Consider the following 16,158-nt stretch of genomic DNA (forward strand, 5'->3'; position numbering starts at 1 on the left):
TCTGTGATTGAATGGCGTCGCTGTTACTCAAGGTTTCCATCCTGCCTCCTAATACGTCATGTCCTGTGGGCGTCCGCCAGTTGAGCCTGACGTCATTTCCGCAGGGATTGACTCGGATCGTCCTGACACAGCCTCCAGACGGTTCGCCCGGCGCGCCGCTGATTGGTCAACACCGGGAAAGACCACCTGGCTGTGACTTCACGTAACCACGCATTGCCCGTGACACCGTTGGAGCGCCTGCCGCCGAGGGGCTGCTGCTCGGTGCTGGTGAGTGACACCCCCGGGACTGGCCGACCGACTTCTGACCCCTGCTCTGTGTCTGAACCCTGATCTCGTAGCAATGAGCCCCATTCTTTTGCCTGAGCCTGAACTTTGACCCCGGCCCTGAGCCTGATCCCTGCTCTCAGTGCGATGAACCCTGGCCCAGAGCCTGACCCTTAACCCCGACCTGGAGCTTGAACCCTGATCCCGGCGCCTGACCATTAAACCACGGCGCAGAACGTGAACCCTGACCCTCAGCGGTGACCATCCCCCTTGTTATAGATAGAGAATTTAGGTTAAAAAGGGCTTAAGTTAAAATGTGATGATTAATCATAAAAGGGGAAGCCAGAATAGACAGGGAGCTTACCATAAAAGTTTAGCTGGACAATGTTATAACAAACAGAGATCTTTCATGGTCACAGAGAGACATGTAGGAGCCAAAGATTGATAAAAGAGTGAAAAACAGAATTTAGTGTGTGCAGAGTTCGTAGTGTACGTGACTAACATGATAATTACAAATGCAAGTGTACTTAGAATGATTTTGCAAAAACTAACCAATTAAAACAGTGTTAAAGAGGAGGGGAAGGACAAGCAAAAAAGGTATAAAAATCAATGCACTGTATGTATCAGGGCTTGACTTGGTGAGAAGCCAGTTGAGTCCAACTCTGCAGACTTGTAAATAAAGCTTGTCGTGTCACCGACTTTAAAGAGACTCATGTGTGAGAATTTGTACTTCTGACACCCCTAACATGCAGACATTTGACCTGCATCTCGGGCTGCGTGTGTGACCTTTGAACTCAGTTCCCCCAACCTGCTGACTCTCAGAGGCATGGACGACCTCTCCCTCCCCCTCCCGTGTCGCCAGTCACAAACAGAATGTTGTTGCGGTGGGTCAGAGAAGCAGGAAAAGGCAGGAGGTTCCCGGACTGGGAGGGAGGGTGGGGATTTGATTTAGAAGGGGTTGGGAGAGGGGGATCAACCTCTGCCTTAAACACACCCAATGACCCGGCTTCCACATCCACCTGTGGCAACAAATTCCACTATTTCACCGCCCTGTGGCTGTAGAAATCCCTCCGCATCTCTGTGCACTTCAACCCTGAAGTTGTGCCCTCTTGTCCTAGTCTCTCCCACTGTGGGGAAACAACCTTGCTACATCTCCTCTGTCCACACCTTTCAACATGCAAAGTGTTTCAATGAGATCTCCCCTCATTCTCCTAAATTCCAACGAGTCCAGGCCAAGAGTTGACAAATGCTTCTCGTGTTCCCGAAATCAACCTTGTGAATCTCCTCTCCATTATCAGCACATCCTTTCTTTTTTTTAAAAAAAAAGTCCCCCACAAAAAACCCCAATCAAAATCTAACAAACAAAAAAAATCCAAAAAAAACCACTCAATTTAAAAAAAGAAACAAACAACCCCCGTAAAGACCCTCTCATTTGCACGGGTGCGGCCAATGCCACCAGTGGCAGATGACTTCGGAAGCCACTAGATTGTCCACCTCCCCCCAAACCAAACACTATTACAATGAATCATATTATTCATGGTCGGCCGGTTGCCTTCAATATATGGTTCATTTGATCATCAATTTCAATCAACTGTAAAGATTCTCTTTTTTTTTCCCATTTTTCGTCCCATTTTTCAATTGCGAAAGCTTCACCAATGGTTTGTTTGTGACGTCCTGACTTGACCTATTATCAGGCAAGGAATTAGCAAAAGTTAATGCATCGCAGTTAAGAGGAGGTTGGATGAGTACATGGGTGTGAGGGGGTTGGAGGGACATGGCCAGGGAGCAGGTAGGTGGAACTAGTGGAGTTAACATAAATCGGTGCGGACTAGAAGGGCCAATATGGCCTGTTTCCGTACTGTAATTGTTATATGGTTATAATCATTTTCAAAAAACTGAGTTTGGTAATGCCCATAAAATACTTTCAATACTACTGGTTATCGTAAACCAAAATGATAACCTTTTTTTGCACAATATCAATTTAGCTGAATTAAATTCTTTCAGCTGCTTAATTACATCCTGACTCAGATCCACATAAAAAAACCCCAATTCCCCTGTACCATTAATGGACCCTGATTTGCCCGAGCATTTTGTACTGCAAGGTCCAGGATCATCTCTCTGTCCTGATAAGGTAAACATCGAATTAAAACTGCCTGCAGGGTTTTTTCCACAATGCCCGGTGCGCTCTGTCCAATTCCAAACCATCTGGAAACGCTTCAATTCCCAGCACTTCCAGAATCTGTTTCCGAAACAATTTAACTGGTTCTGACCCTTCAATATCCTCAGGAAGACCCCAATGTTGCGTCGACTCTGATTTTCCAACGTATCATGAATTATGAGAGTCTCATGACTGACAAATGAGCAGAACGAGATATTCTTTGCATTTGACTAAATATATTCCAGGGTTTCATTTGCCATTTCTCTGCCCAGTTTCCTAATCTTTTGAGGGCCTTCTGCAGCCTCCCTGTCTCCTCAACCCTACCTGCTCCTTCATATCATCTACAAACTTAAACACAAAGCCATTTATTCAAACATCTAAATATAACATAAAATGCAACATGTTGAATATGTGCAACAAACCCTGTTCCACACCAAATCTGGTACTGCTCACCAACTCTTATCTCTACTGCATTGATGACTGTGTCGTAGAGTCCTTTGCATTGGTGAGGCCAATCACTGATTGGTCCTTACCTGGAACATTATCCCCTTTTACACTGGCACCTTATCTTACTAATTAACGGCCAATGTTACCGATTAAATGGCCAGTGTGAGTACTCACTAATCAACACGCAGGCATCAAATCACCCCAGGGATGGACTGCCTAGGTAGGGTGTATCATCCCTGGGTTTATCTGACACCCTTCTATCATTTAAGAGAAGATTGGATGTGTACATGGAGGTGAGGGGGTTGGAGGATTGAGCTAGTGGAGTTGTTCTAGTGAACCGGTGCAGATTCAAAAGGCCGACATGGCCTGTTTCCGCTCTGTAAATGGTTATATGGTATCAATCTTCTTCAACAATTCCTTCTTTTGAATCTCTCAACCAATTTGATTCATTTGTTCCATATATTGACTCACTTGTTCTTTATATTCTGAAAAAAATCCTTCTTCAAGCTTCATAAATTTGTCTTGCACTTTATCAACAGTCTTTAATCATTTATTAAAGTCCGACTTCACAGCTGAAAGTTCATCACTCATTTTCCCTTTCATGTCAACAAATTGTTCATTAAATGTTGCAAATCCCTGATTTACCTGCAAAACCAGATTTTGTCATTGTTTAGCAATGTCCATTAAAAAAGGGCTAGTGGCTTCATGTCCAACAGACAAAGACTTTAAAACTTGAGGCCTACCTTCCAGTAGCCTTGCTGCTTTTCTTCCATCAGGGCAGGACTTTCCTCTATGCCTTCACCTGCCAGCAGTCATTGGGCAGCCTGGCTACAGGTCTGGACCACGCCCACCCACCGCCGGCCCAATGAGATTCCCCCTCATTCTCCTAAATTCAGGCCAAGAACTGACAAATGCTCCTCATATTCCCGAAATCAACCTTGTGAACCTCCTCTGAACCTTCTCCATCATCAGCATATCCTTTCTTAAACTAGGAACCCAAAACCTCCACAAGAGGTCTCATCAGGGCCTTATAAAACCTCAACATCATGTCCCCACTCTTATATTCAATTCCTCTTAAAATGAACGCATTTTACCTTCTTCACCACCGACTCATCCTCCAGGTTGACCTGCACAAGGACCGTCAGGACCCTTTGCATCTGGGGATTTTCAGTTTTCTCCCATTTCGAAAATAAGCTGCCCTTTTACTTCTTCCACCAAAGTGCACGACCAACATTGTATTTCATTGCCACTTCTTGTCCATTCTCCAAATCGGTCCATGTCCTTCTGCAGCCTCCCTGGTCCCTCAACACTATCTGGTCCTTCAGATCATCTTCCTATCCAGATAAATGTGAGGTGATACATTTTGGAAGGACAAACCAGAAGCCTGAGTACAGGTTGGGGTCCAGATCCATACATCTCTCAAGGTCGCTGCACGGTTTAAGAAGGACTATGGGATGCTAGGATTCATTAACAAGGGGATTGAGTTGAGGAGTAGAAAGGTCATATTGCAACTCTACAAATCTCTGGTGAAACCACACGTGGAGTCTTGTGTTCAGTTCTAGTCACCTCATTACAGGAAGGATGTGGAAGATGTGGAGAGGGGGCAGAGGAAATTGACCAGGACGTTGCCTGGATTGGAACAGAGCTGGGAATTTTGGTTCAATGAGGGGGTTAAGGTTGGCATAGCAGTCAGCGCAACGCCACCTCTCTTCTTTGGCTTGGCTTCGCGGACGAAGATTTATGGAGGGGGTAAAAAGTCCACGTCAGCTGCAGGCTCGTTTGTGGCTGACAAGTCCGATGCGGGACAGGCAGACACGGTTGCAGCGGCTGCAGGGGAAAATTGGTTGGTTGGGGTTGGGTGTTGGGTTTTTCCTCCTTTGCCTTTTGTCAGTGAGGTGGGCTCTGCGGTCTTCTTCAAAGGAGGTTGCTGCCCGCCAAACTGTGAGGCGCCAAGATGCACGGTTTGAGGCGTTATCAGCCCACTGGCGGTGGTCAATGTGGCAGGCACCAAGAGATTTCTTTAGGCAGTCCTTGTACCTTTTCTTTGGTGCACCTCTGTCACGGTGGCCAGTGGAGAGCTCGCCATATAACACGATCTTGGGAAGGCGATGGTCCTCCATTCTGGAGACGTGACCCATCCAGCGCAGCTGGATCTTCAGCAGCGTGGACTCAATGCTGTAGACCTCTGCCATCTCGAGTACTTCGACGTTAGGGATGTAAGCGCTCCAATGGATGTTGAGGATGGAGCGGAGACAACGCTGGTGGAAGCGTTCTAGGAGCCGTAGGTGGTGCTGGTAGAGGACCCATGATTCGGAGCCGAACAGGAGTGTGGGTATGACAACGGCTCTGTATACGCTTATCTTTGTGAGGTTTTTCAGTTGGTTGTTTTTCCAGACTCTTTTGTGTAGTCTTCCAAAGGCGCTATTTGCCTTGGCGAGTCTGTTGTCTATCTCATTGTCGATCCTTGCATCTGATGAAATGGTGCAGCCGAGATAGGTAAACTGGTTGACCGTTTTGAGTTTTGTGTGCCCGATGGAGATATGGGGGGGCTGGTAATCATGGTGGGGAGCTGGCTGATGGAGGACCTCAGTTTTCTTCAGGCTGACTTCCAGGCCAAACATTTTGGCAGTTTCCGCAAAGCAGGACGTCAAGCGCTGAAGAGCTGGCTCTGAATGGGCAACTAAAGCGGCATCGTCTGCAAAGAGTAGTTCACGGACAAGTTTCTCTTGTGTCTTGGTGTGAGCTTGCAGGCGCCTCAGATTGAAGAGACTGCCATCCGTGCGGTACCAGATGTAAACAGCGTCTTCATTGTTGGGGTCTTTCATGGCTTGGTTCAGCATCATGCTGAAGAAGATTGAAAAGAGGGTTGGTGCGAGAACACAGCCTTGCTTCACGCCATTGTTAATGGAGAAGGGTTGAGAGAGCTCATTGCTGTATCTGACCCGACCTTGTTGGTTTTCGTGCAACGCCACCACAGCAAGAGTAACTGGTTTGAATCCTGCACTGTCTGTAAGGAATTTGCACATTCTCCCCGTATCTGCTTGGGTTTTCCCCAAGGGCTCTGGTTTCCTTCCACCCTACAAAACGTACTGGGGGTTGGAGTTCAATTGGGTGGCACGGGCTTATAGGCCTGTTTCTGTGCTGTAGATCTACATTTTTAAAAAAAACTAAATTTAAATCCTTAGGAAGTAGAAGGTAACCAGCGTTTTGGGCCTGAGAGCAAAAAGCAGTCAAACACGACAATCTGTGATTGTAGTAAAAATTCAGAGATGCTGGAGGAACTCAGCCTGTCCCGTAGCGTCCACAGGAGGAAAAGATAGGCAGGGATTGATCAGGGGCCCCCAGCATGGGTTTGTGAAGGGAAAGTCATGTTTGACGAATCTTGTTGAGTTTTTTGAAGAGGTGACAAGAAAAGTGGATGAAGGTAGGGCGGTTGACATAACCTATTTGGACTTTAGTAAGACTTTTGATAAGGTTCCGCATGAAAAGTTAATAAGGAAGGTTCAGTCACTAGGGATTAATAGAGAGATAGGTTCAGAGGTGGCTGGAAGATAGACAGCAGAGAGTCATGGTGGACAACTGTCTGTCAGGATGGAACCCTGTGACGAGCAGTGTGCCTCTGGGATCGGTGCTGGGTCCCTTGTTGTTTATTATTTTTATTAATGATTTGGAGGAGGGGATGGTTAACTGGGTAAGCAAATATGCAGACGATACGAAAATAGGGGGAGTGATGGATAGTGAGGAAGGTTTTGGTTTGTTTGGAAAAGTGGGCTGAACGATGGCAGATGGAATTCAATGTAGACAAGTGTGAGGTGCTGCATTTCAGAAAAAATAACCAAAATAGAAAATATGCAGTTAAGGGGAGGGCATTGAGGCACGCAGAGGGACCTGGGGGTTATGGTACAGAGCTCATTGAAGGTGGATTCCCATGTAGACAGGGTGGTTAAGAAGGCATATTGGTATACTGGCCTTCATAAATCAGAGCATAAGAGTATAGGAGCTGGGAAGTGATGCTGCGATTGTTTAAGGCATTGGTGAGGCCAGGTTTGGAGTATTGTGTTCAGTTCTGGTCTCCAAATTATAGGAAGGATATAGATCAGGTGGAGAGGGTGCAGAGAAGGTTTACAAGGATGTTGCCTGGCCTACTACAATATCTAGAGTACAGAGAAAGTTTAAAGAGACTGGGACTTTATTCCTTGGAACATAGATGGTTGAGAGCGGATTTGATAGAGGTATTTAAAATTATGAAGGGAATAGATTAGACTAGTCATTGGGGAAAACCCACACAGACGTGGGGAGAACATGCAGACTCCTTACACTGACCATTAAGCCAGCCATGCTGGCCGAAGGACAGATTGGGGCCCCAAATTGTGGGGAGGGAGGAGGTGCGGGCACAATTGGAGCATCTCCTGCGTTCATGGGTGGGGGTGGAGGTGAGGACAAGGAAGTGACGGAGGGAGCAGTCCCTGCGGAAGGTGGAGAGGGGAGGCTGGGTCCAGTGGCGGAAATGGCGGAGGAGGATGTGGAGGGTGGTAGGTGCGAACGAGGAATCCTGTCCTTGTTGCTTGTAGGGGCGGAGGGGACCAGGGCAGATATACGGGTAATGGAGGATGCTGCTTCTCTTCCCCACAGTTTGGTCAGTGGCCAGCCTGCCTCAATCAGAGACCCAGCTGGCTGTACTAGGACAAAATGCCTCTCCCCCTGGCGCTCCAGGCCCGTCTGGCCAAACGGGGGATCCTGAAGCATGTGGAACCAGGTACGTAGACCCCTTCCTTCCATTGGCGAGTGGAAACACTCCTCTGCTGGCAAGCGAAGCCCCCACCTACTCCCTCCTCACCCTTCCTCCCCCTCCTCACCCTTCCTCCCCCTCCTCACCGTTCCTCCCCCTCCTCACCCCTTCTTTCCCCTCCTCAGCCCTTCCTCCCCCCTCCACTGGCAAGAGCAAAACCCCCTCCTCATCCCTCCTCTTTGCCCCCATCCACCCCCTCTTCTGGCAAGAGCAAAGCCCTCTCGACCTCTCCTTGCACCCCTTCCTCACATTCCTCCTCATCCCTTCCTCACCCCCTCTGCTGGCGAGCAAGGCCCACTCCTCAACCTCCCCTCGATCCCCATCCCCCCTCACCCATTGCTCATTCCATCCCGACTAGCAAGAGCCCCCAATGAATCGACCCCAATACCCCCACTCCTTTCCATGAGGGATAGAGGGGAATGTGGGTTCCATCCTGAGTTGTGTGTCTGTGTCTGTCCATGCGCATGCGTATGTCTGTGTGAGCACGTGTCTGTGTGCTTGTATCTGTGCATGTGTGTGTCCATGTCTGTGCATGTCTGCGCGCATGTGCCTGCATGCGCGTCTTAAAGTGTGCACATGCCTGTGTATGTGTGCGTGGTTGACTGTGTATATGAGGAAGGGGAACTGTTTTATTCAGCCAAGTGTGAGTTTTACAAGTGACAAGGGTGATGGAATGATGTGTGTGTGGGTTTGCACAGCCTCGATGGTCTGAATGGTCTCCATCTGCCACCAAACCTCTGTGACGTCACACTTCACCATCAGCCCTTTTATCCGTCCCTCTCACCCTCGACCCCCTTTCTCTACAGAGCCCAACGAGGAGATCATCGCCGAGGATTACGATGACGATCTTGTTGATTATGAGGCCACGCGACTAGAGAATCTGCCGCCCAACTGGTACAAGGTCTTCGAACCCAGCAGGTCAGGCTCCCACCCCCCCCTCAACTCTCTCCCTCCCCCTCCCTCACGCTTCTCTTCCCCCCTCATCTCTCCCCGCCTCTCCCCCGCTCCATCTCTCCCCTCGTCTCTCTCCCCCCCCCGTCATCTTCACCCCCCCCCGCCCCCCGTCTCTACCCCAACTCTCTCCCCATCCTCTTTCTCCCCTGCCCCTCCCCCCAGTCTGTCTCCATGTTAGGAGGAGATAGGATAGAGGAACGGGACAGGAGGAGGGTGATGGAACTGGATGGGGGAGACTGAATGGTGGGGAATGAATGAGGGATGTGTCGGAGTTACGGGAAATGAGACAGTGGGAAGGGACGCTAAGACGAGATGGGGAGGACTGGGGGGTGGGACATGGGGACAGGATGAGAATGTGACAGCGGGATGGGATAGGAATGGGACAGTGCGATGGGACGAGTGGATGGGACAGGGTGTCAATGCTAACCCTCCCTCCTTCTACCACCCTCACCCCCCCCACAAAGTGGCCTGCCGTACTACTGGGACATGGAGACAGATCTGGTGTCGTGGCTCCCACCAACCGACCCGGCCGCCATCATCGCCAAACCCGCGCGCAGGCTGAAAGGTGATTGGCTGCCTGGCACCTCCCATACCAGCCTCTCCCCCATCCCAGCGCCTACCCCACCCCCTCACTGCCCCTCATTCTCCTCAGCCCACACTACCATCCCTCTCCCCTTGCCCCCTCCTACCTGTCTCCGACCCTTCAACCCCCAACAACCACCCTCTTCCTTCACTCCCCCTTGATCCTTCCTACCTCGCCCTCATGCCCCCTCCCCCTTCCCTCTCACACCCCCTCCCCTCCCCCACCACGCCCCCTCCCCTTTCGCCCCCTCCCCTCTCGTCCCTCTTGCCTCCTCCCCTCACCCCCCTCCCCCTCTCCACCTTGTGCCCCACCAACCCTCTCATCAACCCCCCACCTGCCTCCACCTCACCCTCCTCCCCCCTCAACCCCTCCCTCCTCCCCTCCACACCACCTCACCCCCTCCCTCCTCACCACCACTCGCCACCTTCCCCCAACCTTTACATGTCCTCCCCCTCACTGACTCCCCCCTGTATTGACCCCCGCTACCGATGCCTCCCACCAACCCCACCCCGTACCGACCAAACCCCCCCCCCGTGCCAACGAACCCCCAGTGTCGACAACACCCACTGTGCCAAAGAACCCCCCCCCACCGTACTGACCCCCCTCCCTGTTATTGACCCCCACCCACAGAGCAGGAAGAGATGACGGGCGAGCGGAGTGACCGGAGCGAGCGGGAGGAGACAAGGGAGCAGTGGCACCAACGTCGGGAGGAGGGTCACCGACATGGACGGGGCAAGAAGGGTGAGGTGGTGGGTGGGTGTAGGTATGAGAGGGAGTGAGAACATGCAGTGGGAAGAGCATGCAGATGGGAATGGAGATGGTGCAGAGGTGGAGAGGGGAGAGGATGCTAAGGGGAGAGGAGGGAGAGAGGATGTGGAAGGGTTAGAGGAGGGAGAGAGGATGTGGAGGGGTTAGAGGAGGGAGGGAAAGGATGCGGAGGGGAGTGGAGGAGGGAGGGAGAAGATGCGGAGGAGGAGAGAAGGGAAGGAGAGGATGTGGAGGAGGAGAGGAGGGAGGGAAAGGATGTGGAGGAGGGAGGGAGAAGATGCGGAGGAGGGAAGGAGAGGATGTGGAGGAGAGGCGGGAGGGAGTGGATGTGGAGGGGAGAAGAGGGAGGGAGAGGTGGATGGCAGAGGAGGGTGGGAGAGGATAGGGAGAGGGAACAGGGAGGAGGGAGGGAGGGTAAGGGGAAGTGCGGGAGAGGGAGGGGGATAGTAGGGCCAGGGATGAGAGTGGGAGGGTATGTGGGGTGAGGTAAGGAAGGGAGGGGGAAAGGAGAAGGATGAGGCAGAGGGTTGAGGGAGGGGAGGAGTAGCTGGGGGCAATGGGGTAACGGGGCAAATGTAACTGGGTTTCCCATATCTTCCCTCAGGAAGAGAGCGCAAGGACGAGAGTGTGGACCCCATGGACCCCAGCGCCTACTCTGATGCTCCTCGGTGAGTATTAGCCCCCCTCCAAACCACTCCCCCTCACTGACCACCCCCAACCCACCTCTACCCCAATCTCCACTCCCTACCTCCTCACATCCTTCCCTTCTCCATCCCCAATGACCCCGACTCCAACTCCTTAATCCCTGCTCCCTCCCTCCTTCCGCGCATTGACCACTCCTCACCATCCCTCCTCTTTCCCTTCTCTCTCCCCTTCTCTCCCCCTCCCTCTCTCCCTCTCCCTGTTCCCCCTCCCCACTCTCCCCTTCCCTTCTCCACCTCACCTCTCTCCCCTTCTCTTCTCCCCCTTCCCCCTCTCTCCTCCACCCAACATACCCTGACTCACCTTCACCCTTATTGACAGGGGTTCCTGGTCCACGGGCCTACCCAAGAGGAATGAGGCGAAGACGGGAGCAGACACGACAGCGGCTGGCCCTCTCTTCCAGCAACGCCCCTACCCCAGCCCTGGGGCTGTGCTGCGGGCCAATGCAGAGGCATCCCGGGGAAAATGAGGCCCCTTCCCCACCTCCCACCCATCCTGCAAGGTTGCGGGCGGAGGTCAGGTGGGGTGTGTACATCTCTCCTTCCCTTTCTTCTTCCTGTCCTTCCCTATCTCTCTCTTCCCTTCTCCTCTCCTCCACCTCCCTCTTCTCCCCACTCTCACCCTCTCGTATTCCCCTTCCCCTACTCTCCCTCTCACCCCTTTTCTCTTTTTCCTTCCCTCTTCTCTCCCCTCTCACTCTCCTTCCCTATCCATCCTCACTCGCTTTCCCTCTGTCCTCTCTCTCCTTCCTTTCTCACTCCCTCCTCTCTCTTTCTCCTCTCACTGTCCCTCTCCCTCACTCTCTCTATTTCCTCTCTTCCCCCTCCCGTGCTCTCTGTCTCTATCTCTCTCCCTCCCTGCCGCTGCTTGGGTTGTGGGGAACCTTTATCTCAGCCCAGCCCTCCCCTCTCCGTCTGTATTGGACCCACCCCCCCCCCACCCATGGATGCCTCCCCATCGCAGTGAGTCTGGAGTCAGATAGAATGGTTTCCCAGGCGCAGTGGCTTCTGGGTAGCCCAGACTCCATTGGTCGCCGTTACACAACTTCTGCGGACGTTGAAGCTGATATTAAAGAGCGACGTTTTTTAGCAGAAATGGATCCGTAGTTTGTTTATCAGTTCCCATGTGGCCGATTGGTCCCAAAATGGTGGGTGAGGGGGGTTTAGAGGGCATGTTTTAATTCAGGCCCCTGCCTGATTCTCTGTGCCGCTCACAAAGATCTCAGTGCTTCAATACTCCCCATGAATTCAGTGTAACTTGCTGAGTTTCTGCAGCCATGCTGTCTGCTGCGATTGTTGGGACATGGGAACCTGTGGGGGGGGGGGGGGGGGGGGGGGGGGTGGGGGGGGAAAAGAAGGGTCAATTTCCCCATCTGGACAGAAACTGTCTCACCCACACTGGTCTCACCTGCCCATATGCCTCTAAACCTGTCCCACCCACACTGATCTCACCTGCCCCACATCCCTCTAAACCTGCCCACGTCCCTCTGAACCTGCCCCATCCATGGATCCGTCCCACCCACAGTGGTCCCACCTGCCCCATGTCTCTCTAAACTCATCCCATCTGTGGATCCGTCCCACCCACATTGGTCCCACCTCCCCCACGCCCCTCTAAACCCGTCCCACCCATACTGGTCCCACCTGCCCACAAACCATAAATTATTACAGCACACAAACAGGCCCCTTTGGCCCATTCTAGTCCCTGCCAAGCTATTATTTTACCTGGTCCCACTGACATGCACCCACTCCATACCCCTCCCTCCCATCCTTGTACCTGTCCAAATTCATCTTAAATGTTAAAGTTAAGCCTGCATTCATCACTTCAGCTTGTTCCACACCCCCCCACCACCCTCTGTGGGAAGAAGTACCCCCTCACGTTCCCCCTAAACTTTTCCCCTTTCACCTTTAACCCATGTCCTCTGGTTTGTATCTCACCTACACTCTGGGGAAAAGCTGACCTACATTTACTCTGTCTATCCCCCTCATCTTAAATACCTTGATCAGATCTCCCCTCATTCTTCTACGCTCCAGCGAATAAAGTCCAAACCTGTTTAACCTGTCCCTGGAACTCAGTTCTTGAAGTCAAGGCAACATCCAAGTAAATCTTCTCTACCCTCTTTCTATCTTATTGATATCTTTCCTGTCGTTCAGTGACCAAAATTGCACACAATTCTCCAAATTCAGCCTCACCCATGTCTTGTACATTCCAACTCCTGGACTCAATACTTTGATTTATGAAGGCCAATATGCCAAGAGCACTCTCGGTCGCTCTCCCCTTCCCTCCCTCCCCCCCCCCCCCCCCCCGCCCCAACAAGGCAGAATCTTTGTTAAGCCACTTTCAGGTGCTCAGATGCAGGGACGTTCAGGTGACCACGGAGAAGATGCCTTTCTGTCACCTGAATGTGCCGGCCGAAGGAGAGCCACGTCTGAGCAAACGCTGCTCCTGTGGACTGTGGCCATTGTCACTGCTGCATTCCCTTCCCCTCTCCAATCCCTGTATCTCTTGAGATATCTTCAGACCTTTAATTTTTACCTCTTATTTATGTCACCATTTAATTGGGCCAACTTTGGCAGCCCTGCCTTCAGTTGTCAAGGTTCTGCGTTTTGGAAGCGATGAACTATTTTTTTACTGAGTTTTTGGTTATGTATCTAATGCTCCAAAGTAGATTTTTTTAAAAACCGAATAAATGCTTTGCGACGTTAAGGTCACTAACTAAACGTAAGGCGCTGTGGTTAAATTGTTACCTACCTGATGGCAAGAGAAACAATACTTAATAGGATATTAAATCTTATATTAAATATCTTAGAAGGATTGTGTCTTGGGCTGCATTCACGCTGCTGAGTTCAGGTGCAACGGGGGATGCTCCGAGCCGGAGAATATACCTACCCAAGGAGGGTTAGGTTAGTGCTCCTCGGGGCTGGGTTCTCCACTTTCAGTTGGCAACCCGACAGCCGCATTGACAGCTTTACAGTCAGGTATTCTGGCCCCCCAGAATAGTGTCACCCAGTGCCCTTTGCAGATCCACAAGGATCTGATTGGCCCTCTGCTGTTATGTGAGGTTCTGATTGGCTCTCTGCTGTTGTAGAAAGCTGAGATTAGTCTGCAAGATGCCATTAGTCCTCCGTGGGTGTGTGAGTTGCTGATTGGCTCTCCACTGGGGTGTGAGAAGTGATTGGGCCTTCACAGGTGTGTCTGACACTGATTGGCTGCTCACCTTCAGCTGAGATACTCATTGAAAGGTAAACAGTAGGGTCAGTGGGGAGACATTCACATGTACACACACCCAGGCACACGAGTGCATACACACAGAGTCACATGCGCACACAATTGCATGCACACACTGACATGCACGGACACATGCACCCACCCACACAAGCACATTCACAAACACTGACAGACATGCACACCTACATGCACACAGTCTCATGCATATACACAGGCAAATATACATACACATAGACACACAGTCACTCATGCATACACATGGTCTCAAATACATGCGCACACAGATATACACAGGCACACATGCATGCACGTACATACACAGACAAACACAAACACAGAAACACACTCAGCACACATGCAGTCATGCACGTACACAGGCACATAGCCACAGATGCACATATAGAAACATTACACACACACAATCAGAATCAAGATTTATTGCATTGAACAAGTCATGAAATTTTGGGTTTTGCGGCAGTGTCACAGAGCAAACGTTCATATTATAACCATCTTACAACACTTATTATAAAAAATAAAAATAACAGGGCACGAAAAGTCAGGCCGTGTCTGTGGATCATTGATTATTCAGGAATCTTGGCAGCAGGGAAGAAGCTGTCCTTGTGCCACTGAGAGCTCATCTTTAGGCTCCTGTACATTTTTCCCAATGGTAGTAGAGTGAAGAGGGCATGGCTTGGGTGTTGAGGGTCCTTGAGGAGAGAGATTGCCTCATGTCGATTTCCTCGATGGAGTGAAGTCTGGTGTCTGCGATGTTGCAGGCTGAGTTAACAATCCACTGGAATTTAATCTTGTCCTGAGAAATGATGCCTCCGTACCAGACAGAATGCTCTCCATGGTCCATCTGTAGAGGTTTACAGGAGTTTTCATGATGTATTGAATATCCTCAGACACCTTACGAGGTCTAGCTGCTGCGAGCCTTCTTCATGATACTCATTCAGGACGGATCCTCGGAGATGTTAACCCCCAGGAATTTGAGGTTCTTGACCCTCTCCACTACTGAGCTCTCGAAGACTGAGTCGTGTTCCTCTGACTTCCTCTTGAAGTCCACAATCATCTCCTTGGTTTTGCTGACGTTGAGCACAAAGTTGTGGTTACACCATTCAATGAGCGGATCTACCTCCTGTACACTTCCTCATTGCCATTTGTGATTCTGCCGACAACTGTTGTGACATTGGCAAACTTTTAGATGGCGTTGGAATTGTATTTGGCCACACGGTCATGGGTATATAACGAGGCAAGCAGTGGAGAGTTTGTCATGCACACAGTCAAAAAGTACATTCATACATACCCTTCCCCTCTCTCTCTTTCCCATCTCCCCATTTCTCTTCCCTCTCTCACCCACAACAGCATTGTCAAATCGAGCTCCAACAGTATCATCTGGTTTGTAGATGACACGACAGTCATTGGCCCCATCAGCAACAACGATGAGTTGCTCGTCAGAGAAGAGGTGGAAAATCTCATGAAACAGTACTTGAGTAGCAACCTGAGCCTTGTCGTGGACAAATCGATCATGGACTTCAGGAGGATGAAGAATGGGTAACCTCCATGACACAGTGGAGAGCACCAAGTTCCTTGGATTTCACTTAACTGGTGACCTATTGTGGACACTCAACATATCACTTGTCAGGAAGCTGTGACTGCAAGGCCACCAGCCACCTTCCTGTCAACTTTCTGCAGGAGCTTCATCAAGAGGGTCTGACCATCTGCATCACAATCTTGTTCGTTTGTTGCAGATAAATGGATTGGAGGTCAAGATTCAAGATTCAATCCATTGTCATGTAATAAAACAGGGTCCTATTACACAAAATCACCTTTAGCCTGCTGTAGGGCAGACAAATTCACTATCGGCAGGAATTACCTGAAGCGCCTCTTCCAGTCATAGAAGCAAAAGAGAGTGTCCCCACCTCACCAAGTGTCCGTAGATTTGCCTCCACTGCTCCACAGCCCCACAGAGTCCAGTCCAAACCCAAGCAGATCCAAACCTCCAACATGGTCAGGGACCCTTAAGCGCCCTCAGCGTTGCCCCTTGCATCCCGGTTCCGATACCCGGTACCCTTCAGCCAGTTTCGAGCTGGTCTCCAGCAGCCTCTGCGAGATCCTCACCTTAAGTTGCCAGCAGCTCCACTGCGTGCACTGGTCCCTCAGCTGCAGAGCCCCCTCGCTGGTCCACCACCATAGTCACCTCCCCCATGGATCGTCTCCTCTGCTTCTCCTCCACATACGGGGGGGGGGGGTGGTCTCTCTGTTGTC

At 50.9% G+C, this 16,158-nt stretch overlaps 1 protein-coding gene across 1 annotated transcript; it reads left to right on the top strand.

The window, feature by feature from the left end:
* The first annotated feature begins 81 nt into the window (after positions 1–81).
* On the top strand, positions 82–11,760 carry pqbp1 (polyglutamine binding protein 1). Its single transcript, XM_069929050.1, has 7 exons — positions 82–267; positions 7,502–7,625; positions 8,465–8,576; positions 9,077–9,177; positions 9,826–9,936; positions 10,568–10,631; positions 10,987–11,760. The coding sequence occupies exons 2-7, from the start codon at positions 7,559–7,561 to the stop codon at positions 11,132–11,134; spliced, it is 603 nt and encodes a 200-aa protein (XP_069785151.1). The 5' UTR covers positions 82–267; positions 7,502–7,558; the 3' UTR covers positions 11,135–11,760.
* Positions 11,761–16,158: the final 4,398 nt, after the last annotated feature.

This window comes from Narcine bancroftii, chromosome 3 (assembly GCF_036971445.1).
Source record: "Narcine bancroftii isolate sNarBan1 chromosome 3, sNarBan1.hap1, whole genome shotgun sequence".
Lineage (NCBI taxonomy): Eukaryota > Metazoa > Chordata > Chondrichthyes > Torpediniformes > Narcinidae > Narcine > Narcine bancroftii.